The sequence below is a fragment of the Anomaloglossus baeobatrachus genome, chromosome 6 (genome assembly GCF_048569485.1).
Source record: "Anomaloglossus baeobatrachus isolate aAnoBae1 chromosome 6, aAnoBae1.hap1, whole genome shotgun sequence".
Lineage (NCBI taxonomy): Eukaryota > Metazoa > Chordata > Amphibia > Anura > Aromobatidae > Anomaloglossus > Anomaloglossus baeobatrachus.
Window position 1 is genome coordinate 495,082,802 of NC_134358.1, and position 25,442 is coordinate 495,108,243.

Genomic DNA, 25,442 nt, shown 5'->3' on the forward strand with positions numbered 1-25,442 from the left:
AAGCCAGATTTGTGCAGTGTACGACTGATTGTTGTCCTATGGACAGACTCTCCCACCTCAGCTGTAGATCTCTGCAGTTCATCCAGAGTGATCATGGGCTTCTTGACTGCATCGCTAATCAGTTTTCTCCTGGTTTGAAATGAAAGTTTGGGTGGACGGCCGGGTCTTGGTAGATTGGCAGTGGTATGATACTCCTTCCATTTGAATATAATCGCTTGCACAGTGCTTCTTGGGATGTTTAAAGTTTTGGAAATCTTTTTGTAACCAAATCCGACTGTACATTTCTCTACAACAGTATCATGGACCTGCCTGTTGTGTTCCTTGGTCTTCATGATGCTCTCTGTGCTTTAAACAGAGTACTGAGACTATCACAGAGCAGGTACATTTATACGGAGACTTGATTACACACAGGTGGCTTATATTTATCATCATCAGTCATTTAGGACAACATTGGATCATTCAGAGATCCTCAATGAACTTCTGGAGTGAGTTTGCTGCACTGAAAGTAAAGGGGACGAATAATATTGCATGCCCCAATTTTCAGTTATTTATTTTTTACAAAAATTTACAATAAACAATAAATTTCATTCACCTTAACAATTGTGTCCCACTTGTTGATTCTTCACAATAACATTAAAATTTTTATCTTTAAGTTTGAAGCCTGAAATGTGGGAAAAGGTTTAAAAATTCAAGGGAGCTGAATACTTTCACAAGGCACGGGGTATTTATATTACATACACACACACACAAATACATACATATATACACACACACATTATATATATATTATATATATATATATTATATTATATATATATATTATATATATATATATATATATATATATATATATATATATATATATATATATATATATATATATATATATATATATATATATACACATATACACACACATACACACACACAGTTAGGTCCGGAAATATTTGGACAGTGACACAAGTTTTGTTATTTTAGCTGTTTACAAAAACATGTTCAGAAATACAATTATATATATATAATATGGGCTGAAAGTGCACACTCCCAGCTGCAATATGAGAGTTTTCACATCCAAATCGGAGAAAGGGTTTAGGAATCATAGCTCTGTAATGCATAGCCTCCTCTTTTTCAAGGGACCAAAAGTAATTGGACAAGGGACTCTAAGGGCTGCAATTAACTCTGAAGGTGTCTCCCTCGTTAACCTGTAATCAATGAAGTAGTTAAAAGGTCTGGGGTTGATTACAGGTGTGTGGTTTTGCATTTGGAAGTTGTTGCTGTGACCAGACAACATGCGGTCTAAGGAACTCTCAATTGAGGTGAAGCAGAACATCCTGAGGCTGAAAAAAAAGAAAAAATCCATCAGAGAGATAGCAGACATGCTTGGAGTAGCAAAATCAACAGTCGGGTACATTCTGAGAAAAAAGGAATTGACTGGTGAGCTTGGGAACTCAAAAAGCCCTGGGCGTCCACGGATGACAACAGTGGTGGATGATCGCCGCCTACTTTCTTTGGTGAAGAAGAACCCGTTCACAACATCAACTGAAGTCCAGAACACTCTCAGTGAAGTAGGTGTATCTGTCTCTAAGTCAACAGTAAAGAGAAGACTCCATGAAAGTAAATACAAAGGGTTCACATCTAGATGCAAACCATTCATCAATTCCAAAAATAGACAGGCCAGAGTTAAATTTGCTGAAAAACACCTCATGAAGCCAGCTCAGTTCTGGAAAAGTATTCTATGGACAGATGAGACAAAGATCAACCTGTACCAGAATGATGGGAAGAAAAAAGTTTGGAGAAGAAAGGGAACGGCACATGATCCAAGGCACACCACATCCTCTGTAAAACATGGTGGAGGCAACGTGATGGCATGGCCATGCATGGCTTTCAATGGCACTGGGTCACTTGTGTTTATTGATGACATAACAGCAGACAAGAGTAGCCGGATGAATTCTGAAGTGTACCGGGATATACTTTCAGCTCAGATTCAGCCAAATGCCGCAAAGTTGATCGGACGGCGCTTCATAGTACAGATGGACAATGACCCCAAGCATACAGCCAAAGCTACCCAGGAGTTCATGAGTGCAAAAAAGTGGAACATTCTGCAATGGCCAAGTCAATCACCAGATCTTAACCCAATTGAGCATGCATTTCACTTGCTCAAATCCAGACTTAAGACGGAAAGACCCACAAACAAGCAAGACCTGAAGGCTGCGGCTGTAAAGGCCTGGCAAAGCATTAAGAAGGAGGAAACCCAGCGTTTGGTGATGTCCATGGGTTCCAGACTTAAGGCAGTGATTGCCTCCAAAGGATTCGCAACAAAATATTGAAAATAAAAATATTTTGTTTGGGTTTTGTTTATTTGTCCAATTACTTTTGACCTCCTAAAATGTGGAGTGTTTGTAAAGAAATGTGTACAATTCCTACAATTTCTATCAGATATTTTTGTCCAAACCTTCAAATTAAACGTTACAATCTGCACTTGAATTCTGTTGTAGAGGTTTCATTTCAAATCCAATGTGGTGGCATGCAGAGCCCAACTCGCGAAAATTGTGTCACTGTCCAAATATTTCTGGACCTAACTGTATATATATATATATATATACTTACATATACATATACAGTTAGGTCCAGAAATATTTGGACAGTGACACAATTTTCGCGAGTTGGGCTCTGCATGCCACCACATTGGATTTGAAATGAAACCTCTACAACAGAATTCAAGTGCAGATTGTAACGTTTAATTATATACATATACATACATACATACATACATACATATACACACACACACACTTTATCGAATTTGTAATCTTGCAATTTGTACGCTGATTCACATATACAAATACAGATTTTATTCTACTACCGATCATGCAGGAATGAAAACTCACTACGTTTTTAAAGCATACCTTTTATAACATAGAAACCTTATTTAATCAGTAGGTCATTTTCCCATTATAGCTTCCCTATGAGGGGTTAACAATACATGCAACCCAAAAAGAAAATCAATAGGTTATTTTACAGCTACGACTAAGAACGCCTGTTCTATCTGAAACGCGTTGGAAATTTTTATATGTATTGTTTTGTTCGGATGATGAAATTTTAATCACATAAACTTGGATGTTATATCTTTCCTGTGAGTTGGAACGGAGTTTAATGTTTTCTATCAGCGAGGACGCATAGGTGCTGCAAGTTCTGGGAAACAAGGAATAAGCACTATATAACTGGAGGCGAGCTGGTTGTCCTTTTTTTGGCTTTTTCTGATGTCACATTGCCTTTAAGGCTTCTTTTATGCACTGCGTGTTTTCTCTGCTGGCTGCATTATATCCCATTACGATCCCTTGGCTTCAATTTCAGTACTACCTTAAGTCAATAATCTCTGTGTGCAATACTTATCATTTACTTTGAACCAAGAAATCCAGGACAACCTGAAATACGTGTAACAAATTAGGATCCACCAGTAGAAAGATCCTCGTCTCCCAGGCGGTGAGCACGCAGCTGCTATCCCTTCAAGTTTACAAACTTAATTGACGGCTGCTTTTGAACTTTTCTGCGCTTTATTACATGGGAGAGGGAGAGATGGCCGTGTGCTGCGGCTGCTTGGAGCCGTTCTCACTGTGGGAACAGGTGTTAAAGGCGTATAAATATATGAGCGACATATTATTAGTGACTCACGCCGACAAGGATCCTGCTGACGGAACCAGGAAGCTCAGCAAAATGGATATTCATCGTCTCGAGGAGCAGTACAATGGCATCAAGCAGAAGCAAAAGAAGCGCACACACATCATTGTTTTCAAATCAGGTACGTGGGGCTGTAAGTTCTGGGGTGAGAGTCTGGAGAAGGGAGAACTGTAAGTGGGGGGCAGTAACACTGCCTGCAATACAGCTAGAATACAATGCACAGGATTATCAATAAAGTAATTTTTGGAGTGAATGTGGTTTAGTTGTCCCAGATGGCACTACATAGACGTGTGACCCTGTAGCCCTAATTCCCTATAGAGGATCAATAAATTAAGTAAAGTTTGCTGCACTCTATTAGCAAACAGATCCTCCATAAAGTGATCCCATGGCGCAGATCATTGTAGTACTGGCAGCGATACAGGTTATCCCTTTTACAGCCAGCATGTCCTAGGCAAGTAACAGATGTAGCAGAGCCAAATGTCTCATTTATTTTGTGCCTGATAACTGAAAGAGTTAAAAGGTGTTGTCTCAATAAGGGTAAAACCGGCCAGAAGATCAGATGATCGCTGCAGCTTCGGCTTCAGAAACTCCAAGTGAAGAGGCGGCAGCTTATACAGGAGAAAAGTAGTATTGTATTCTGGAAATTACAGGCTCTGACTGCTCCAGGAACACTGCACTTTGCTGGAGACTCAGAAAAAAGGGGGAATCCGAAGCTGGGGACTCCCTTTTATGATATTCATATGGTCTCAGGACATATGGAAAGAAGATGTGATGAGTGAGCACTATCATACTCGGGTGCTCAATCTTCTGGAAAAATGCTTGAGTTCCCCTTTGACTTCCATTATACTCAGCACAGAGTAGTGCCCACTCATCACTAGTTACAAGTACCAAGTACCCGAGCATGGTAATGCCCACTCATCACTAGTTAGGAGTACCCGAGCACGGTAGTGCTCACTCATCACTAGTTACAAGTACTGAGCACCCGGGCATGGTAATACTCGCTCATCACTAGTTACGAGTAGCGAGCACCCGATCATGGTAGTGCTCACTCATCACTAGTTACAAGTACCGAGCACCCGGGCATGGTAATATTCGCTCATCACTCGTTACGAGTAGCGAGCACCCAGGCATGGTAGTGCTCACTCATCACTAGTTACTAGTACCGAGCACCTGGGCATGGTAATACTCGCTCATCACTAGTTACAAGTAGCGAGCACGGTAGTGCTCGCTCATCACTAGTTAAGAGTACCAAGTACGTGGGCATGGTAGTGTCCGCTCATCACTAGTTATGAGTAGCGAGCACCCGGGCATGGTAGTGCTCACTCATCACTAGTTATGAGTACCGAGCACTGGAGCATGGTAGTGCTCACTCATCACTAGTTATGAGTACCGAGCACTGGAGCATGGTAGTGCTCACTCATCACTAGTTATGAGTACCGAGCACTGGAGCATGGTAGTGCTCGCTCATTACTAGTTACGAGTACCGAGCACCGGAGCATGGTAGTGCCCGCTCATCACTAGGTGTAATGAACCAACCCTTATATAAAAATTTTCTCTTTAGCCTACAAATCTGCATTTTATGATACCTTTTTAAATTGAATATTACCACGCACACAGACTACTATCTCATCTATGACACAATACCGACAACACACATTACACAACTGAATATTTAAGCCATTAAATAGGGGTCTGATCTTGTACATTCCTTTTGTAGCTAAAGCTCTATCCATATGTCCAGTAATCATGTGTTAAAATGGATCCAATAGCAATCCATTGGCAAAAAAAGTTCTGGTCAGTCTTTAAAAAACGGATTTTTGCAGGATCTGTTTTTTTTAAACATGGGAGTCTATGGAAAACGGATCCATTAAGGTTTTAACTTAGGAAGAGTTCAGAAATCAATATTTTGTGGAATAACGATGATTTTTAGTCACTGCTTTCATCCGTCTTGGCATGCTTTCCACCAGTCTTTCACACTGCTTTTGGGTAACCTTATGTCACTCGTGGTGCAAAAATTTAAGCAGTTCTTCTTTGTTTGATGGCTTGTGACCATCCATCTTCCAGATGTTTTCATTGCGGTTCAGGTCTGGAGATTGGGCTGGCCATGACAGGGTTTTGATGTGGTGGTCCTGCATCCACACATTGATTGACTTAGCTGTGTGGTATAGCGCATTGCCCTTTTCAGCTCTGCCCAACACCTGGTAGTCTAATGGTTAGACGGAGACCTGGAGAGGCGTACAAGCCACAGTGTCGTGCACCCACTGTGAAATTTGGTGGAGGATCGGGGATGATCTGGGGATGCTTCCACAAGGCTAGAATTGGGCAGATTAAATTTTGCGAAGGATGTATAAATCAAGCCGCATACAAGGTTATCCTGGAAAAACAGTTGCTTCCTTCTGCTCAGGCAATGTTCCCCAACTCTGAGGACTGGTTTTTCAAACAGGACAAATGCACCATGCCACACAGCTAGGTCAATCAATGTGTGGATGAAGGACCACCACATCAAAACCCTGTCATGGCCAGCCCTTGTTTTCTTTGCATTATTTGATGTCTGAAAGCAAAGCTTTTTTTTTTGTTATTTTGACCCAATTTCTCATTTTCAGAAAATAAAAACACAAAATTTATTGCTTAAAAATTCGGAGACGTTGTCAGTAGTTTATAGAATAAAAGAACAATTTACATTTTACTCAAAAATATATCTATAAAAAGAGAAAAATCAGAGACTGATATTTTGCAGTGGCCTCTTAATTTTTGCCAGAGCTGTATAGTCATTCCTGCAGCCACTCAAAGTATATTTACCAAGCAGCTGGGCAAGGTGTTGCAACCTGCCCTTTTGGGTAACCAGTATAGATGAGTGAAACCAAGGTTTGGTGTTTGTACCAAACAGACTTTACACAAATATAGCATTCAGGTTCGGAGCTCGGGTGCTTTACGAATGAAAAATCGCTGTGCTCGGGTACACTCGGTGATCAGCCCAGTGCGAGCCGTTTGCAGTGTTTGGTCGGCTCGCACTGGGGCTAACAACAGCGTGATCGGATGTAGTGTACAGCAAAAAAAAAAAAAAAAAAAGGACATTTAAAAACCCTACCCTCCTGCCCCTGGAGTTGATCTGTTTACAGCTGGTGGCATGTGGGCGGAACCCGAACAGACCAATCGGTATCTTCCATTAGGGTACAGATCAAGTCTGGGTCCAGAATAGTGCTTTAGATAAAGTCTGGCTGAACCCAAAGGATCCAAACTACCACAGGTCCACTCATCTCAAATAATCTAATAATACAATATTGATTTCTTTATTGGTTATGTAAAGTCTCACACAACTCAATCAAAGTCAATACTTATAAATTTGATTATTTCATTTAGAATGTATCATCTTCAGTCCTTGTGTAGTGGGGAACAAGGCAGCCATAGTTTTCTTAATCTCATACCACCCCCTAGACCAGGGGTCTCAAACACGCGGCCCGCGGGCCGCATGCGGCCCCTCAGGCTGCTTCGTGCGGCCCCCAGGCCCGTACCCCTATTCACTATCGCGGCCGGTGCAGGGGCCGCAGCCACTGTCTGCACTTTATGTCAGATGAATGTTTTGCCGGTATGCACTCTCAGAGTCAGGGACTCTGCGGTCTCGCGCCGGCAAAACAATCATTTGACATAAATCGCTGACAGTGGCTGCGGCCCCTGCACCGGCCGCGATAGTGAACAGGGGTACGGGCCTGGGGGCCGCACGAAGCAGAGGTGAGGCAGCGGAGGGAGCGCGGGACAGGTGAGAAGAATGGTGTTTTTTTTTGTGTGTATGTGAAGACAGGCAAATTAACCCCTTAGCAACCTATGATGTACTGGGTACGTTATGGCTCCCTGGTACTTAAGGACCCATGACATATCCAGTACGTCATGGCCAAATCGTGGCCCCGGTGGCTGCGATCGCTTTGCATTGCAAATACCTTAGATTCGGGGACATTCCTAAAATAGGAATAAGGCTGGGGACATTACTATAGGACGGGGACGAGTTGAGCACATTACTATACGATGGGGACAAGGTGGGCACATTACTGTAGGATGGGGACAAGGTGGGCACATTACTACAGGATGGGGACAAGGTGGGCACATTACTATAGGATGGGGACAAGGTGGGCACATTCCTACAGGATGGGACAGTGCTATAGGATGGGGACATTGCTACAAGGGGACAAGGATGGGGAACATTACTATAAGATGGGGGACAAGGATGGACACATTACCTTAGATTGGGGACATTACTATAGGTTGGGGACAAGGATGAACACATTAGTACAGGATGGGCACATTACAATAAGATGGGAACAAGGATGGGGACATTACTATAACATGGGGACAAGGATGGGGCATATTACTACAAGATGGGGACAAGGCTGCAAACATTACTTTAGGATGGGGACAAGGATGAGCACATTACTGTGGGATGGGGACTAGGATGGGGAACAATACTACAAGGGGACGTTACAACAATATGGAGAACATTACTAAAAGATGTTGGTCAAAATTCCTATATAGTGCTAACTGTAACACTATTAGTTACAAGAAAGGAATAAAATGTAAAAAAAATAATTTTTTTTATATTTAAACAAAGAATTTGCATGTTTGCGATTAGAAACAAGTGAAAAATGTGCAAAATTAGTGATGCAAAGGTGTGTAAAAAAAAAATAAATTATATTATATATGGTACCAATAAAAATGTCACTTTGTCCTGCAAAGAATGCGGCCCCCCAAATTATTTTTTTCCTCTGTGCGGCCCATACACCCAGCCGAGTTTGAGACCCCTGCCCTAGACAAATCTGTTAATTAATCCAATGGATGATACATTGGTGACTTTTTTTCAATCCTTTTCTAATCTATTAGTGAATATGATTATCACTCACCTACAGATAAAAGGCAAAAATAACTTTGTAAGAGTCTAGGGTGCTTTACACACTGCGACATCGCTACCGATATATCGTCGGGGTTACGTCGTTAGTGACGCACATCCGGCGCCGGTAGCGACATCGCAGTGTGTGACACCAAGGAGCGACGATCAACGATCTCAAAAAAGGCAAAAATCGTTGATCGTTGACACGTCGCTCCTTTTCATAATATTGTTTCTGCTGCAGGTACGATGTTGTTCGTAGTTCCTGTGGCACCACACATCGCTATGTGTGACACCACAGGAACGACGAACATCTCCTTACCTGCGTCCACCAGCAATGAGGAAGGAAGGAGGTGGGCGGCATGTTCTGGCCGCTCATCTCCGCCCCTCCTCTGCTATTGGGCGACCGCTTAGTGACGCCGCAGTGACGTCGCTATGACGCCGAACGCACCTCCCCCTTGAAGGAGGGATTGTTAGGCGGTCACAGCGACGTCGCTGAAAAGGTATGTGCGTGTGACGCTGCATAGCGATAATGTTTGCTACGACAGCGATCACCAAATGTCGCATGAATGACGGGGGCGGGTGCTATCGCTAGCGATGTCACAGCGTGTAAAGCACCCTTTTAAGTTTATTAACATTTACTTAAAGTGAACAATTACTGATTCCTGATGCACGGGCAGCATGTGTTAGGAGCTGGCTATATAATTTCAGGCATGTATGTTTGACGCTGAAGTGCTGCAGCGTTTCAGAGACATGCATACTTTTAATACTGTAGCTGCTGGAGACTAGTCTGAGAGGCGGGTCCCCGGCGGCTTATCTCCGCCGTCTGCCCTGGGGTGACAGGTCTTTGCCAACGTACACATGATCATACAGCCACGGTTTGATACATGTTGCCCATGGAATAAGCACCATGTATTAGACGTCAGGTTCTCTTTAATTCAAGGATCTTTGGTTGTAATTACACTGGCTGATAATCAGGCACGAGCATTCCTTGGAACACTGTCTAAACAGTCGCCAATCACTCGAACAAGCAATATGCCCAAATCGGGCAAAATTATTTTTACGCTTTCATAGTTCACGATAACAATTGCTTTCAAGTGAATCTGTCAGTGGGATCAACCCTCCTAAGCCGTCTATTTAGGCATTATTATTAATAATTATTATAGCGCCATTTATTCCATGGCGCTTTACATGTGAAAGGGGTATACAAAATAGGGACAGGTACAATAAATCATAAATAATACAAGGCACAGACAGGTACAGGAGCAGGACAGAGGTCCCTGCCCGCGGGGGCTCACAGTCTACAAGGGATAGGTGAGGATACAGTAGGTGAGGGTAGAGCTGGTCGTGCAGCGCTGTATCAGACTGAGGGTTACGGCAGGTTGTAGGCTTGTCAGAAGAGGTGGTTCTTCAGGTTCCTTTTGAAGCTTGTCAAGGTAGGGGAGAGTCTGATGGGTTGAGGCAGAGCATTCCAGAGTATGGGGGAGGCACGGGAGAAATCTTGGATGCGATGATGGGAAAAGGAAATGAGAGGGGAGTAGAGAAAAAGATCTTACGAGAATCGAAGGTTACGTGCAGGTAAGTATCGGGAGACTACCGTAGGTCATAGATGTAAGGCGGAGACAGGTTGTGGATGGCTTTGTAGGTCATGGTTAGGGTTTTAGGCATGTAGGTCATAAGAAGCTGAGTAAAGTGGTACAGTACCTTGATATCTGCAATCTGATATCTTATTCCAAAGAAATCACAGTTTTTCTTATATGAAAATGAGCTGTTAAGATCTATGGGCCGGACACTGATCCTCCTGAGAATCTGCCTCTAGACACTATTTGTAACAAAATGGGGAAAGTGAACGATAAACTTATCTCCAGATGACTCAGGGAGACGAACTGCAATAAAGAAGGGGGAGCCAGCACTGCCTGAAAATGTCATGCAAAAAAAAAAACAAATTATTTTTTAGTGTAAATTCACAAACATTCCAACTGTACTATAATGCAAATTGAGATTTTTAGCAAATGATTGATCAATAATTTGAGCCGCCCCTGCCAACGTCAAGGCAAATCTCTATAGGGGAGGTCCTACTCTATATTTATATTTTCAATGTGCCATATGGCTAACTAATTAAATTAAAAGCAGAACCATATTAAAGCACATATACCTGATACATGTCAGAACCGCTCCCATGCTGCAAAGACAGGCTAAACTGCAAATAAAGGCAGTCCACGTTCCAGCATGTGCAGCTGTGTGCTGCACACAGTGGGACAACTGCAATAACCACAAAGTTTCTCCAGATGTATGCAAGCTGACTGCCTGCACTGAAGATTTGTTAAAGGGAACCTGGCAGGTACAATATGCACCAAGAACCACGAGCAGTCCTGGGTGCATATTGCGAATTCCTGCCTAACAGTCTCTGTATACACTAGTATACATAAAGAGATCTTTAGAAAAAGTATTTCTAAAGATTGTTTCTTACATGCTAATGAGACCAGTGTCTAGTCGCAAGGGCGTGAGTTCCCTTGGCTAGCCGGCCCACATAGCATGTTAGTACACCCACAGGGGCGTACTAACATGTTAATGAATGCGCAGCTTTGCCGCACATACCTCAGTCTTGATGGCAGCCGGCGGAGGATGGGCGCGTACTGGGCATGATCCGGAGTCCCCAGCACTTCCGATCATGCACTCTATACCTCACTGAAGCCAGGAAGCTTACACCCAGCAGCAATTTAGTGCACATGATCATAAGTCCAGGGGACTCCAGATCATGCACAGTGTGCATCCATCCTCCACCGACCGCCATCAAGGGCGAGAAACGTGCGGCGAAGCTGCTAATTTATTAGCTTTTTAGTACGCCCACAGGGGTGTGCTAACATGCTATGTGGGCCGGCTAGCCAAGGGAACTCCCACCCTTGCGACCACTCCCTGGCCTCATTAGCATATAAGAAAATCTTTAGAAATACTTTTTCTATAGATCTATTTATTTATGCTAGGGTATACAGATACAGGGACTGCTCGTGGTTCTGGGTGCATATTGCACCTGACAGCTCCTATACCCTTAAAGGGAACCTATCAGCAGCTCAGAGTAATAGGAAGTGAAAGTATATAAATACACAAAGGGAAATACTGATGAAAGGCAGCTCAAAGGCTGAGGAACTCTGCAGGGCCCTAAAAGGAAAGCGATGAAAACCAAGCAGAAATAATAGAAGGTCAGGGAGCAGTATGCGCAGCCAAATGCTGTGACCTTCTATAGCCGGACACCAATAGACTGTGTCACCTGTGACACTTAGGACTGTATCCAACTTTTTTCAGTCTCTTTATTGCAAACACAGCCACAATAACAAAATAATGTCAAAATGACCTCACCACAGAAACAGATGGTAACCTGATAATAACCAACATAGCAGTGCAATGACAAAATTTTTATGTTGTTTTTTTTATTAAAAAATGTTTAAACATGGTCCATCATTGTCATGGTGATCAGGCAGACTGTTCTTTGCTGAACACTAACTTAAATTGACAGTGTCACTATCAGAAGTTACATAATCCTGAGACAAATTATGTGCCATATACTCCCTCATACCCTGCACTTCCTCCCCATTATTACACTTGTTTGAGGAAAAGGAGGCCAATCGAGGACTAGGTTTTATAGTACCACGACTGTACAGTTGGTGCCAAGGTGGTAGTGCCCCTGCTGCTACTAACGTTTCCCACATTCTTAGCTGTGATATATATTTTTTTCTTTTACACTAACCCCTTCCATTGTTTTGGGGGTTTTTTTTTTTGGTTTTTTTTCCCAATTTATTTTGTACAACAATTTAACCCTTGGTATAAAGAATGTATTAAGACATTTTTGGTAAGTAGGTAGATATACATAAAGCAAAATGTGGCAGCATGCTGCAATATAGAGGTGCTATGTTTGGTTGTCATATTGGACTAGTAAAACAGGTGTGCAAAAAAAAGATATACACAGCTAAAATGTCTACTTTTTTTTTCTCTTTTCTTTTTCCAAAAACTTCAACAACTTTCCCAAAAAAAAATACAAAACAAGAATTATTATTAGGTAGGTACACCAAAACCAACCAAACCAAAAAGCCATCGCCTATAACCGTGCATGATATTGGTGTGGCATGTATGGATGTAAAATTTGACTACAAAACAGATGAGCAAAAGAAAAATGGTTTGCGACATGCACAATTTGTGAGGCAGACAGCCACAGTGAAACGTCTGGATTTAGGGAATTTTATTCAGCATTTTTAAAAAACTAATTATTTCTCCCTTCACAAAAAGAATTGCAAAAACTCAGACATTCGCTTGTGACAAGCAAAAATACCATCTCTGACTGACACGTATTTCAGGAAAGGTTTCTGGGGGGGAAAAAAAAATTGTAATGTCTTATTTTGGCTTTCTAGTGCATTAAGAATGAAGGAAACAATGCGTGATTGTACTGAAATTCAAATATAGATGCCAAGCCGATACCTCCTATACCGTATCACTGAGGTGCTAGCATCATTCCTATCTCTCTCTTTGCTTATCAATTGAATTTATGTATTATTCACAGACTACTATATTTGTCATCTTCTGTGTACAACACATGATGTTCTGGAGTATTTGAACATTGTTTTAGGACTTTCGCCATCTCCACTGTTCAGCTGTGTGCTCTGATGTCATCTGAGTATCTTAAAATCAACAGGAGTATCTGAAAATCAGCCTAATAAAGCATCTTAAAATTCCTTGCCTCAGCCTTTTACAAGCTATTATAGTCCCTTCTGATTGTCTGTACTATACTATTATGTGATACCTGCAAAGCATTATGGGTAGGCCTGCTCGGTTGCACCTGAGATCATGTTAGGCTACTTTCACACATCCGGTTTGAGCTGTGCGGCTCAATCCGGCTGTGAAGCCTATGCAACGGATGCGGTGAAAACACCGCATCCTTTGCATAAGTTTTTTACATGCGGCCGGTCCGGTTTTTGCCGCTTGCGGCATGCTACTGAGCATGCGCAGTGGCAAAAACCGCATGCGGCGGCCGGATGCGGTTTTTGCCGCATCGCGCCGCATCCGGCATCCATAGAGATGCATTGGGAAAAGCGCCGCATCGGCCGGATGCGGCGCGATGCGGTTTTTTTTGCCGGAGCAAAAAACGTGCCAGGGAATGTTCCATCCGGCCGCCGCATCGGCTAAATCTGCCGCATGCGGCAAAAAACGGACCGAACGCAAGCCCCTGCGGCACAATGCGGCACTAATTAAAGTCTATGCAGGAAAAACGCAACCGGCAGCAAAAAAAAACCGGTTGCGGTTTTCCTGCAGAGTGCCGGATTGTGCCGCATTGCAAAAGCCGGATGTGTGAAAGCAGCCTTAGTCTACTGTGACTAATGCAAAAAAGTGGCAGGAATTTTTATTTTGCGATTTTTCGCAAATCTAATTGCATATTGTTTTAACTCTCAAGCACCTGTGTATTTCTTAAAATTTGATTAAAATTTGATTTGGTCACGTCTATTAAAAGCTACTCGAAAGTAAAGGAGCATATTAAAGGTAATAGGTCAGCAAGTTTTTGCTACTAATTTAAGAACAGCATGATGTATCACTTAGATTACTGTGTGCAGCAGTTCGGAGACAATCAGTTTTTAAATTTAGCAATGTAGTGTGACGCTGCTGGACTATCAGGTCGTCACAGGGTATCTGCCCTCCCGTGCAGTATCCACCTCCTTCTTGGTTTAGGGTCCCTAACCATATGGTGTTGCCTACATCAGCTAATCAAATCTTAGATACACCCTGCACCACACCCACCAGACACACCAGTGGACGGCTTGAGTGGAATAGAGTCGCCCACCTGGGGGTTTGGAGAGGGGAGGTCAGGAGTGTCAAGAGAAGAGAGTTGGGTCTGAGAAGTGAAAGTGAGGGGAGGTCAGGAGCAGGGCTCCTGGGAAGTAATCCAGGTGGCAGACGGCGGTCGCAGGGGATCGTGGAAAGGGGCACGGATCTGTCGAGGAAGACAGCCAGCGGCCTTGCACCATCACCAGGCTGGGACCAAGGCGCGACTGGGTACGTGGACCTTAGGTTGGGGAGTAGCTTCAGGCAACCCGATAATTTACCCGAGGAGAAGGGGGTCTTCAAGAGCCGTTCCCACCCGCTCAAAAATCGGGGCATTAGCGCAATGAGAGGGATAGGACTTTCCAATTCAAAACGGTCCAGAAAATCCCAAGCATGAGCCCTGAGAGCAAGCTCCCACACTTAGCCATAGTGGTGAGCGGGACCCGGCAAGTTTCATACTACCGGGACCACCAAAGTAGTAAACTGAGTGCCAGGAGGCAGGTCACGGATCACCAGGCTGCACCATTGCAGACGGGACCCGAACTAAGCTCCCCTCAGCGGCAGCGGTGTTCAGAGACTTGTTTGACCAGTTGTCGGTGTCAGCTTAATGGACTGAGTGAGTACCACAGTGACCCCCTTGCATCCAATGGCACTCTCCTTCAATCACCGAGCCCCAGGGTATCCCCCCTACCCGTGGAGGGTCACAACACCTGGCTACCCCATTCCATCATCCCCGGGTACTCCCAACTGCAGCGATGGTACTCCTAATTACCACGTACCACGGGTGGCTTCACGAACTCTATAAAATCCCTTGTAAATAACCCCACTTCATTTGAGTGGCCGCACGACCCCGGGGTCCGGAGACCCTTGAGCCACTGAGAACCCGGATCCGAGCAGCTCGGCTGCTGGCACGGGGGTGGCACAGTAGCAGAGCTCAGAAAGCTGCCCCCATCCACAACAGGCTCTCAATGTACAAGTCTATAGACCGTGAGGTGCTAATCACAGCAGGGGCATGTCAGACTACCAGGCAATATAGTCCAGTAATGATAAGGTCCTGGTGCAAAAACAAGCGCTGCATGTAAGCGACACTGCAAACCTTTTTTTTTATTTTTGCGCTTTCGTTTTTTCCTCCCTTTAATACAAGAGCTAACACTTTTATATTTTTCCATCGATATACCGTCATGAGGGCTTGTTTTTTTTTTGAGGGATGAGTTATACTTTTGAATGTCACCCTTCATTTTATCATATGCGGTAATGGTAAGCTTAAAAAACAATTCTAACTGTGGTGAAATAGACAAAAAAGTAAAATTCTGCAATTGTTTTGTTTTTGTTTTTTTTTTTTGTTTTTTTTTTTACTGCGTTAATTTACCATAAAACTGACCTGGCAGTATGATTTTCGAGGCCAGTACAATTATGTAGATTCCAAATAAGTATTTGTTTTTGTTTTATTTAAGTGGTGGGAAAAAGAAAATTCAGACAATTTGAGGAGAAAAAAAAAAAAATCCCAAAAAAAAAAAAAAAAAATCAATCTTTCTCGTGTCACAACTTTCCAAGAGCCGCATTGTTTTCAATTTTTGGGATCTAGGGCTGTACAGTGCCTACAAGTAGTATTCAACCCCCTGCAGATTTAGCAGGTTTACACATTCGGAATTAACTTGGCATTGTGACATTTGGACTGTAGATCAGCCTGGAAGTGTGAAATGCACTGCAGCAAAAAAGAATGTTTTCTTTTTTTATTTTTTTTTTAAAATTGTGAAAAGTTTATTCAGAGGGTCATTTATTATTCAACCCCTCAAACCACAAGAATTCTGTTTGGTTCCCCTAAAGTATTAAGAAGTATTTCAGGCACAAAGAACAATGAGCTTCACATGTTTGGATTAATTATCTCTTTTTCCAGCCTTTTCTGACTAATTAAGACCCTCCCCAAACTTGTGAACAGCACTCATACTTGGTCAGCATGGGAAAGACAAAGGAGCATTCCAAGGCCATCAGAGACAAGATCGTGGAGGGTCACAAGGCTGGCAAGGGGTACAAAACCCTTTCCAAGGAGTTGGGCCTACCTGTCTCCACTGTTGGGAGCATCATCCGGAAATAGAAGGCTTATGGAACTACTGTTAGCCTTCCACGGCCTGGACAGCCTTTGAAAGTTTCCACCCGTGCCGAGGCCAGGCTTGTCCGAAGAGTCAAGGCTAACCCAAGGACAACAAGGAAGGAGCTCCAGGAAGATCTCATGGCAGTGGGGACATTGGTTTCAGTCAATACCATAAGTAACGTACTCCACCGCAATGGTCTCCGTTCCAGACGAGCCCGTAAGGTACCTTTACTTTCAAAGCGTCATGTCAAGGCTCGTCTACAGTTTGCTCATGATCACTTGGAGGCCTCTGAGACAGACTGGTTCAAGGTTCTCTGGTCTGATGAGACCAAGATTGAGATCTTTGGTGTCAACCACACACAAGACATTTGGAGACTGGATGGCACTGCATAAGACCCCAAGAATACCATCTCTACAGTCAAGCATGGTGGTGGCAGCATCATGCTGTGGGGCTGTTTCTCAGCCAAGGGGCCTGCCCATCTGGTCTGCATCCATGGGAAGATGGATAGCACGGCCTACCTGGAGATTTTGGCCAAGAACCTCCGCTCCTCCATCAAGGATCTTAAGATGGGTCGTCATTTCATCTTCCAACAAGACAACGACCCAAAGCACACAGCCAAGAAAACCAAGGCCTGGTTCAAGAGGGAAAAAATCAAGGTGTTGCAGTGGCCTAGTCAGTCTCCTGACCTTAACCCAATTGAAAACTTGTGGAAGGCGCTCAAGATTAAAGTCCACATGAGACACCCAAAGAACCTAGATAACTTGGAGAAGATCTGCATGGAGGAGTGGGCCAAGATAACTCCAGAGACCTGTGTTACGAGGGGGACCCGGGGAAGCGTGCCAAGATGGGAAATGGACAGCTTCCGCCGGTCAAGGTCCACTGTGCGGTGTAAGGGACCGCCGCTATGGTGGGTGAAGAGTGAGCGGGTTGCTGCTAGCGATCGTCTGGAATGTCACAGACGATCTATGTACACCGATCTGCCCTAACCCGTGAGGGTTGTATGGCACGGATCTCACGGCTCGGTGTACCTGTTGCACGGGGAAGCACAGAGGTGCCCACGCACGTGTGCCAGTGGAAGTCACGAGAATATGGCACGAGGGTAGCACAGAGGTGCCCACGCACGTGTGCTTTCAATAACCAGGTGAGTCCGGTGGAGACTCGAGGAGCTCACCTGGGACAGGAACACGGCCTGTTGAAGGGGATACTGCCGGAGCAGCAAGGCAGGAACACGGCCTGCAAACGAGGTACTGCCGGAGCAGCAAGGGCCAAGCCCACAAGAGACAGTAATGCCTGAGCAGTGGCGTGGCAGCACACTGCCATACATCCAAACATAGAAGGACGGTCGCGCGCCGCCATGATGGCAGGAGGGGTTTTTAAGGAGATGTAGCTCCAGCCAAGGGCGGGCGCGAGACGGATGTGACCCAATCATGATCTGTGACGTCCTGGCCCGGCCAGTCAGGATTCAGCACATCACCAGCCTCGTTATCTGGCCGTGTGATACCAGTGAGCGAATCAGAAGACGTCACGTGGGGCACATGCTCAACCTCCTGCCTCTGGGTCATAAAGGCGGGATCTTCGGTTTCACAATGTGTAGAGCTAAGGGAAGTCTTGCTGCTTCCCTGAGCATCTATCCTTTGCACACTGTGCAACCACTCCGACCCTCTGCGATGCTGAGCAGGAGGACACGTGGCAGGCAAGGGATGGGAGACCACTCCATTCCTTACAAGGAGTAAACCACTAGGTGTCACCCTTCTGCTGCATCTAGGAGGAGGAAACTCCTGCAGTCTCCCAGGCCTTTGGCACTGCTGAGCAGGAAGGCTCGCGGCAGACAAGGAATGGGGGACCACCTCATTCCTTGCAAGAGGAGAGCCACGAGATGTAACAGACCTGTGCCGGCCTGATCAGGTCTTATAAAAGACGATTATTAGCTGTAATTGCAAACAAGGGTTATTCCACAAAATATTAAAACCTAGGGGTTGAATAATAATTGACCCACACTTTTATGTTGAAAATTTATTAAAATTTAACTGAGCAACATAACTTGTTGGTTTGTAAGATTTATGCATCTGTTAATAAATCCTGCTCTTGTTTGAAGTTTGCAGGCTCTAACTTATTTGCATCTTATCAAACCTGCTAAATCTGCAGGGGGTTGAATACTACTTGTAGGCACTGTATGAGGGCTTGTTTTTTTTGCGCCCCAAGCTCAAGTTTTTATTTAGATTATTTTAGGTTATATATATATGATGGAGTGTTTTTATTTCTTTTTTCATTATTATGTTTATGTCCGATTGGATTAATTTATTTTATATTTTGATTGATCAGATATTTCTGAATGCAGGGATATCAAATGTATATTTTTCTTTTGTTTCCTTTTTAATGGGAATAAGAGGGGTTGATTTAAACTTTTGTGAATTTTAATTTTTTTATATTTTTAAAAACTTTTACTGTTTTTCCGCTTAGGAAACTTGCAGTTGAGATCATAAGATTGCTTGTGCTATACACAGTAGTGCATCGGCACTGCACTGTGTAGTAAAAATCACGATCTCCTATGAATGTCGGTTTACAGTCGTCATTCACAGTAGAATCCTATAACCAGGCTGTGTTCACTCACCTTATAGCAGGAGTCTAGCTGCAGATATGGAGGTTTTAACCCAGATAGCGGCATTTTTCCCGGACATGGAGGTTTTTACCCAGAGAGTGGCATTTCAAGTTAGGTTCTCGATATACAGAGATTACCTTGTCGTTGGTCATCGGGCTCAGATGCATTGGCCAATACATAAGCTAAACATCTCTTTTTTTTTTTTTTTTTAAATATTCCTATAGCAGTAATGCAGTATTAGAGTTCACTTCTTCATTGTTAGCATTTTAGTGTGCAGCTGTAAATGTTTCGTAGTTATAATGTGTTTTTCAGCTAGCACCTGTTAACACCTATTGGATGAGCGGGTCATTCTTTTTGTATAATCACAGTAGAATTGTCATGGCAGCCACAAGGCTCATCAGCCGACCCCTGGCTGCTATGAGAACCCATCGGCCCTAGTGATCGTCAAAGGAGCAGGGATTGAGGAATTACGGCTCCCCCCCCCCGCCGAGTTGTATTAAATTTAACTGGTTACCAGAAACAGGAGATCTCTGATCCACCCGCCGCTCTTAAAAAGGTACATGCTGTCTGATCAGATCAGCCGACATGTGCAGGGAAAGGCACAGGTTCAGCGTGTGAGCTTGCATCAAAGGCAGGGAGACAATCCATGATGAACATAGTAGTCAAGGGTCATTAAGGGGTTGAAAGATCACAATCTGCAAAAATAAATACTGTTTTTAGCATATGCTCAGCCTATACAATGAATCTATGGGTCTACTTTTGCACCAGGATGACAAATTTACATTCAGCCATGGTCATAAAAAAAAATAAAATTCTGTGCGATATCTATGCAATGAATACAGCTAGTATAAAATTACAGTAGATTACAAACTGCAGCAAAAATACTTGAAAAGAGAAAGAACACTTAAGTGCGTCTGTTAATTAATGTGTAAACCTCTCAGGAAGCAGTTAATGATATAATGGGGCTTTTATCTCTGGCTACAACTGATGTGAAGTTTACATTGTGTCATACCGGTCTATGAACCATTAATAGGACCACTAACCCTCTCATGCCTGCCTTGCCTTTTAAGGCTATTTGCACACGCTGCGTTTTTTTGACGCTGCGTTTTTGTGCGTTTTTGGCCGCTAAAAACGCACAAAAACGCACCTGCGTCGAAAAAACGCGGCAAAAAACGCACGCGTTTTGCCGCGATTTGGTGCGTTTTTTTGCTGCGTTTTGCTGCGTTTTTGCTCACTGCGTCCTTATGCGTTTTTTATCAGTGAACAAAAAAAAAAAGGTCTGATGTCATTTCCTTCTTCAATGTGTTCTTCATTCTCCACTAGTGTATGCAGAAGAGCAGACAGCTGCAGAACTACAAGGCTCAGCATCCTCGATCCAATAGTGTATGCAGGACAGCAGACAGCAGCTGTCGAACTACATGGCTCAGCATCCTCCATCCAATAGTGTATGCAGGAGAGCAGACAGCAGCTGTCGAACTACAAGGCTCAGCATCCTCCTTCCAGGACTGTATGCAGGATTTCTTTGCCCCCCCAAAAAAAAAAAAAAATGACGTGGGCTTCGCCATATTTTTGTATGCTAGCCGGGTACAGCAGGCAGGTACGGGCTGCCCCCAACCCCCAGCTGCCTATTTGTACCCGGCTGGGAACCAAAAATATAGGGAAGCCCTTTTTTTTTTAAATTATTTCATGAATTTCACCTACACGCAGCTAATGAAGAGATCACACGGCTCTCTTCATTAGCTGCGTGGAGGTGACAGGAGCGGCTGTGTCTTCTGCTGCTCCTGTCACCTGCATGCAGCAGAGCTGGATGCGACGCTGGAGGACCGTGGATTACGCCGGACATGGAGGGCTTTGTTGTGGGTAATAAATTGGTAATGAGGGAATGTGTTTGTGTTTTTAATTTCTAATAAAGGATTTTTCGGGTGTGTGTGTTTATTTACTGTAATTTACAGATTAATCATGGAAGGAATCTCGGGGAGACGCCTGACATGATTAATCTAGGACTTATTGGCAGCTATGGGCTGCCAATAACTCCTTATTACCCCGATTTGCCAACGCACCAGGGCAAATCGGGAAGAGCCGGGTACAGTCCCAGAACTGTCGCATCTAATGTATGCGGCAATTCTGGGCGTCTGCTGGCTGATATTGTTAGGCTGGGGGGCTCCCCATAACGTGGGGCTCCCCATCCTGAGAATACCAGCCTGCAGCCGTATGGCTTTATCTGGCTGGTATTAAAATAGGGAGGACCGCACGCCGGATTTTTTAATTATTTATTTATTTACACAGCACACAGACAGAGCCGCGCGGCATTAAATGAAGTCGGGTGAAGTTCACCTGCTTTTTTGACACGTCCCCAACGACCAGCTAGTCGCTCTGCAGGTCCGGATCGCTGTTAGGTCGTTGGCCAGGTCTGCCTGTTTGACAGCTCACCAGAGACTTTGTAGCGATTCCGGCTAGGTTGAGATCACAGGTTTGATCGCTAGAAAGTCTCAGTGTCTAAACCCAGCTTTTCTATACAATGGCCCATTCTTTCCCTTATCTCTACACCTGAGCGGCAGGCAGCACTCAGAAACTTGGACGTTTGTTTTGGCAAAATGTTCAATCCATATTTTCCATATCAGACATCACTGTTTAACTGTTTAATCTGTCTGAAGACATCAGTGTTTTACACAATACTGTATCTGCTGGGTGTGTCCCATATTATCTTACATAAATAACCCCAACCAGAAATATAAACTGTGTATATGTATCTTAAGGTAGAAATCAATGCACCAAAATCTTAGTTAGCATACCGATAAGGTCATAACTTTGGCGTGATATCTACTTGTCTGTGTCGTTAGCATCGATGTTCTGGGGGCTTGAGGTTGGATCCCTCCAAGGTCTTTGGAGCTGATTTACTAATCCAATCGAACTTTTAGACAGTGCAAAGTTGGGGTGCATACACACTGCCCAATAATCAGGAATGCTACTGTCCCAATTATCGGCTTGTCTAAAACGGCTGCCGATTACTCGAACAAGTGTTTTTGAGCTTGATTAAAAATCATAATTCATGGCAGCATCTACTGAGAACAGTGATATTCCACTGTCACAGAGTGACTTAAGTGAACCCAGGGGAGTCTATACTGGCCCTAAATCTGGGGCCCCTGCACTCACACTAACCCTGGAGGTACCCTCGATGGTAGGGAGGTCCAGGTCACCACCCTAGGCCCAATCTCCTGTCCTCGTCCCTGATGTTATGACCCCCTCCTCCACAACCTACCACCCAGGGGAAATGGGCAAGAACAGGAGTCAAAACCCCACCAACCAATATGGTCAGACAGGATTATCAACAACAACAAAACCTACTTTTAAACGTGGCAACCACACACAAAAGGAGCCACAAAAAGTGCACGAGGGGAGGCAGCATAAGAAGGGGGAATAAACAGACTACTGGGGAACTTCGAAACCAGAACAAACACACCTGAGAATGCTGCAGCAGACACCAATGCTGCAGCTAACAGAACAACTGAGTGTGTAAATAACAGCTCCGTCCACCTCCTGGCCAAGCTTCCTAATGATAGAAAATAATCGGCACCCTATGGTGGACGTAGAGGGTATTTATAGAACCTGGGTGTGGTCCCCATCGGAAATACCTGACCAGGAGCCAGAAGCTGCTGGAATTAACCCTCTACTCCTAAGGCCCCCTTCACACGTCCGTGAAACACGTGCGTGTTTGGTCCGTTTCCGTATATGCCGGAGACACGGCCAAACGTGCACCAATGTTAATCTATGATTGTGGTCACACGTCCGTTATTTCATTATGTCCGTGTGTGCGTGTCCGTGATCCGTATGTGTGTGCGTTTGGCACGGATGCATGTCCGTTATCTGCACGGAGCACGCACACGTGGACACAATTAAAGTCTATGGGTATGTGCACACACGTTAGTAAACACGTATGCATCTACCTATAGTCCGTGTCCGTTTGGTGTTTTTATTTCTAGTGATGTCGGCTATTCTTTCTATTTCTGTGTATGTCGGTCAATCTCCCTGAGTCCGTCGGTCGGTCTCTCTGTCTCTCTGTCGGTCTCTCTGTCTGTCTGTCCCTCTCTCACAGTCTGTCGGTCAGTTTCCCCCCCTCTCTCATACTTACCGTTCCCCGATCTCCGGCGCAGCGCTGCACGGCATTCACACTGCTGCGGCGGCTTTTACTATTTTGAAAAAGCCGGCCGCTCATTAAACAATCTCCTATTCCCTGCTTTCCCCGCCCACCGGCGCCTATGATTGGTTGCAGTGAGACACGCCCCCACGCTGAGTGACAGGTGTCACACTGCACCCAATCACAGCAGCCGGTGGGCGTGTCTATACTGTGCAGTAAAATAAATAAATAAATAATTATAAAAAAACGGCGTGCGGTCCCCCCAATTTTAATGCCAGCCAGATAAAGCCATACGGCTGAAGGCTGGTATTCTCAGGATGGGGAGCTCCACGTTATGGGGAGCCCCCCACCCTAACAATATCAGTCAGCAGCCGCCCAGAATTGCCGCATACATTAGATGCGACAGTTCTGGGGCTGTACCCGGCTCTTCCCGATTTGCCCTGGTGCGTTGGCAAATCGGGGTAATAAGGAATTATTGGCAGCCCATAGCTGCCAATAAGTCCTAGATTAATCATGTCAGGCGTCTATGAGACACCTTCCATGATTAATCTGTAAATTACAGTAAATAAACACACACACCAGAAAAAATCCTTTATTAGAAATAAAACACACACATATACCCTGGTTAACCACTTTAATCAGCCCCAAAAAGCCCTCCATGTCCGGCGTAATCCAGGATGCTCCAGCGTCGCATCCAGCGCTGCTGCATGGAGGTGACAGGAGCTGCAGCAGACACAGCCGCTCCGGTCACCTCCACGCAGCTAATGAAGACAGCCGGCGATCAGCTGAGCTGTCACTGAGGTTACCCGCTGTCACTGGATCCAGCGGTGGCCGCAGGTAACCTCAGTGACAGCTCAGCTGATCGCCGGCTGTCTTCATTAGCTGCGTGGAGGTGACCGGAGCGGCGGTGTCTTCTGCAGCTCCTGTCACCTCCATGCAGCAGCGCTGGATGCGACGCTGGAGCATCCTGGAGTACGCCGGACATGGAGGGCTTTTTCGGGCTGATTAAAGTGGTGAACCAGGGTATATGTGTGTGTTTTTTATTTCTAATAAAGGATTTTTTTCTGGTGTGTGTGTTTATTTACTGTAATTTACAGATTAATCATGGAGGGTGTCTCATAGACGCCTGACATGATTAATCTAGGACTTATTGGCAGCTATGGGCTGCCAATAATTCCTTATTACCCCGATTTGCCAACGCACCAGGGCAAATCGGGAAGAGCCGGGTACAGCCCCAGAACTGTCGCATCTAATGTATGCGGCAATTCTGGGCGGCTGCTGACTGATATTGTTAGGGTGGGGGGCTCCCCATAACGTGGAGCTCCCCATCCTGAGAATACCAGCCTTCAGCCGTATGGCTTTATCTGGCTGGCATTAAAATTGGGGGGGACCGCACGCCGTTTTTTTTTAATTATTTATTTATTTATTTTACTGCACAGTATAGACACGCCCACCGGCTGCTGTGATTGGGTGCAGTGTGACACCTGTAACTCAGCGTGGGGGCATGTCTCACTGCAACCAATCATAGGCGCCGGTGGGCGGGGAAAGCAGGGAATAGGAGATTGTTTAATGAGCGGCCGGCTTTTTCAAAATAGTAAAAGCCGCCGCAGCAGTGTGAATGCCGTGCAGCGCCGGGGATCGGGGATCGGTGAGTATATGAGAGAGGGGGGGGACACTTCAGTCACTCGGGGGATTAGTGGTCACCGGTGAATCCTTCACAGGTGACCGCTAATCAGTACTCGACACAGACAGAGCCGCGGTATGAGGATGAAGTCCGGTGAAGTTCACCCGAGTTCATTCTCATCGCGCAACTCTGTCTGCTGTCAGCCGACATTTATAAACGACATTGTGCATCACACACACGGACATTCCACACGGACATTCCACGTACACATACACGTTAATTCCACACGCACACACGGACGTTCTGCACACAAACACGGCTAGCATACGCAATTCACACAGGTGCCACACGGACCATAAAAACGGACACAAAAACGGGACACGGACCCGAATAACGGCCCGTAACACACGTGCGTGTTTTTCACGGACGTGTGAAGGGGGCCTAAAAGAAAGGGAATCCATTTAATATGCAGAGTCCTACAAGGCAAAGTGAGACTCTCACCCAGAACATGTCACAAAATTCCATAACAGGGAAAAGTCTGACATCTATACTGAAAGAAAGATAGTATTAATGTGCAGAGGTTCCCCTGTATAAGTTGGCTATTAAATGTCTGGGGATCATCTCCCATGCAGCCA

At 44.7% G+C, this 25,442-nt stretch overlaps 2 protein-coding genes across 4 annotated transcripts in view; one reads left to right on the top strand and one right to left on the bottom strand.

Annotated features, from left to right (window-relative positions):
- The window catches only part of XYLB (xylulokinase), a 342,255-nt gene that overhangs the window by 246,506 nt on the left and 70,307 nt on the right, over positions 1-25,442 (bottom strand). The window contains exon 1 of one of the 3 annotated variants that reach the window (XM_075315414.1): positions 19,563-19,582. The exons of the other annotated variants lie outside the window; for them this stretch is intronic. The gene's annotated coding sequence lies outside the window, so the exon portion shown is untranslated. Of the gene's footprint in view, positions 1-19,562; positions 19,583-25,442 lie in introns of those variants that run through there. 3 annotated transcript variants of the gene reach the window in all.
- Positions 3,470-25,442, top strand: part of C6H9orf152 (chromosome 6 C9orf152 homolog) — a 26,644-nt gene continuing 4,671 nt past the window's right edge. The window contains exon 1 of the mRNA XM_075315418.1: positions 3,470-3,799. Coding sequence (XP_075171533.1) covers positions 3,562-3,799 — 238 coding nt within the window. The 5' untranslated portion in view covers positions 3,470-3,561. The remainder of the gene's footprint in view (positions 3,800-25,442) is intronic.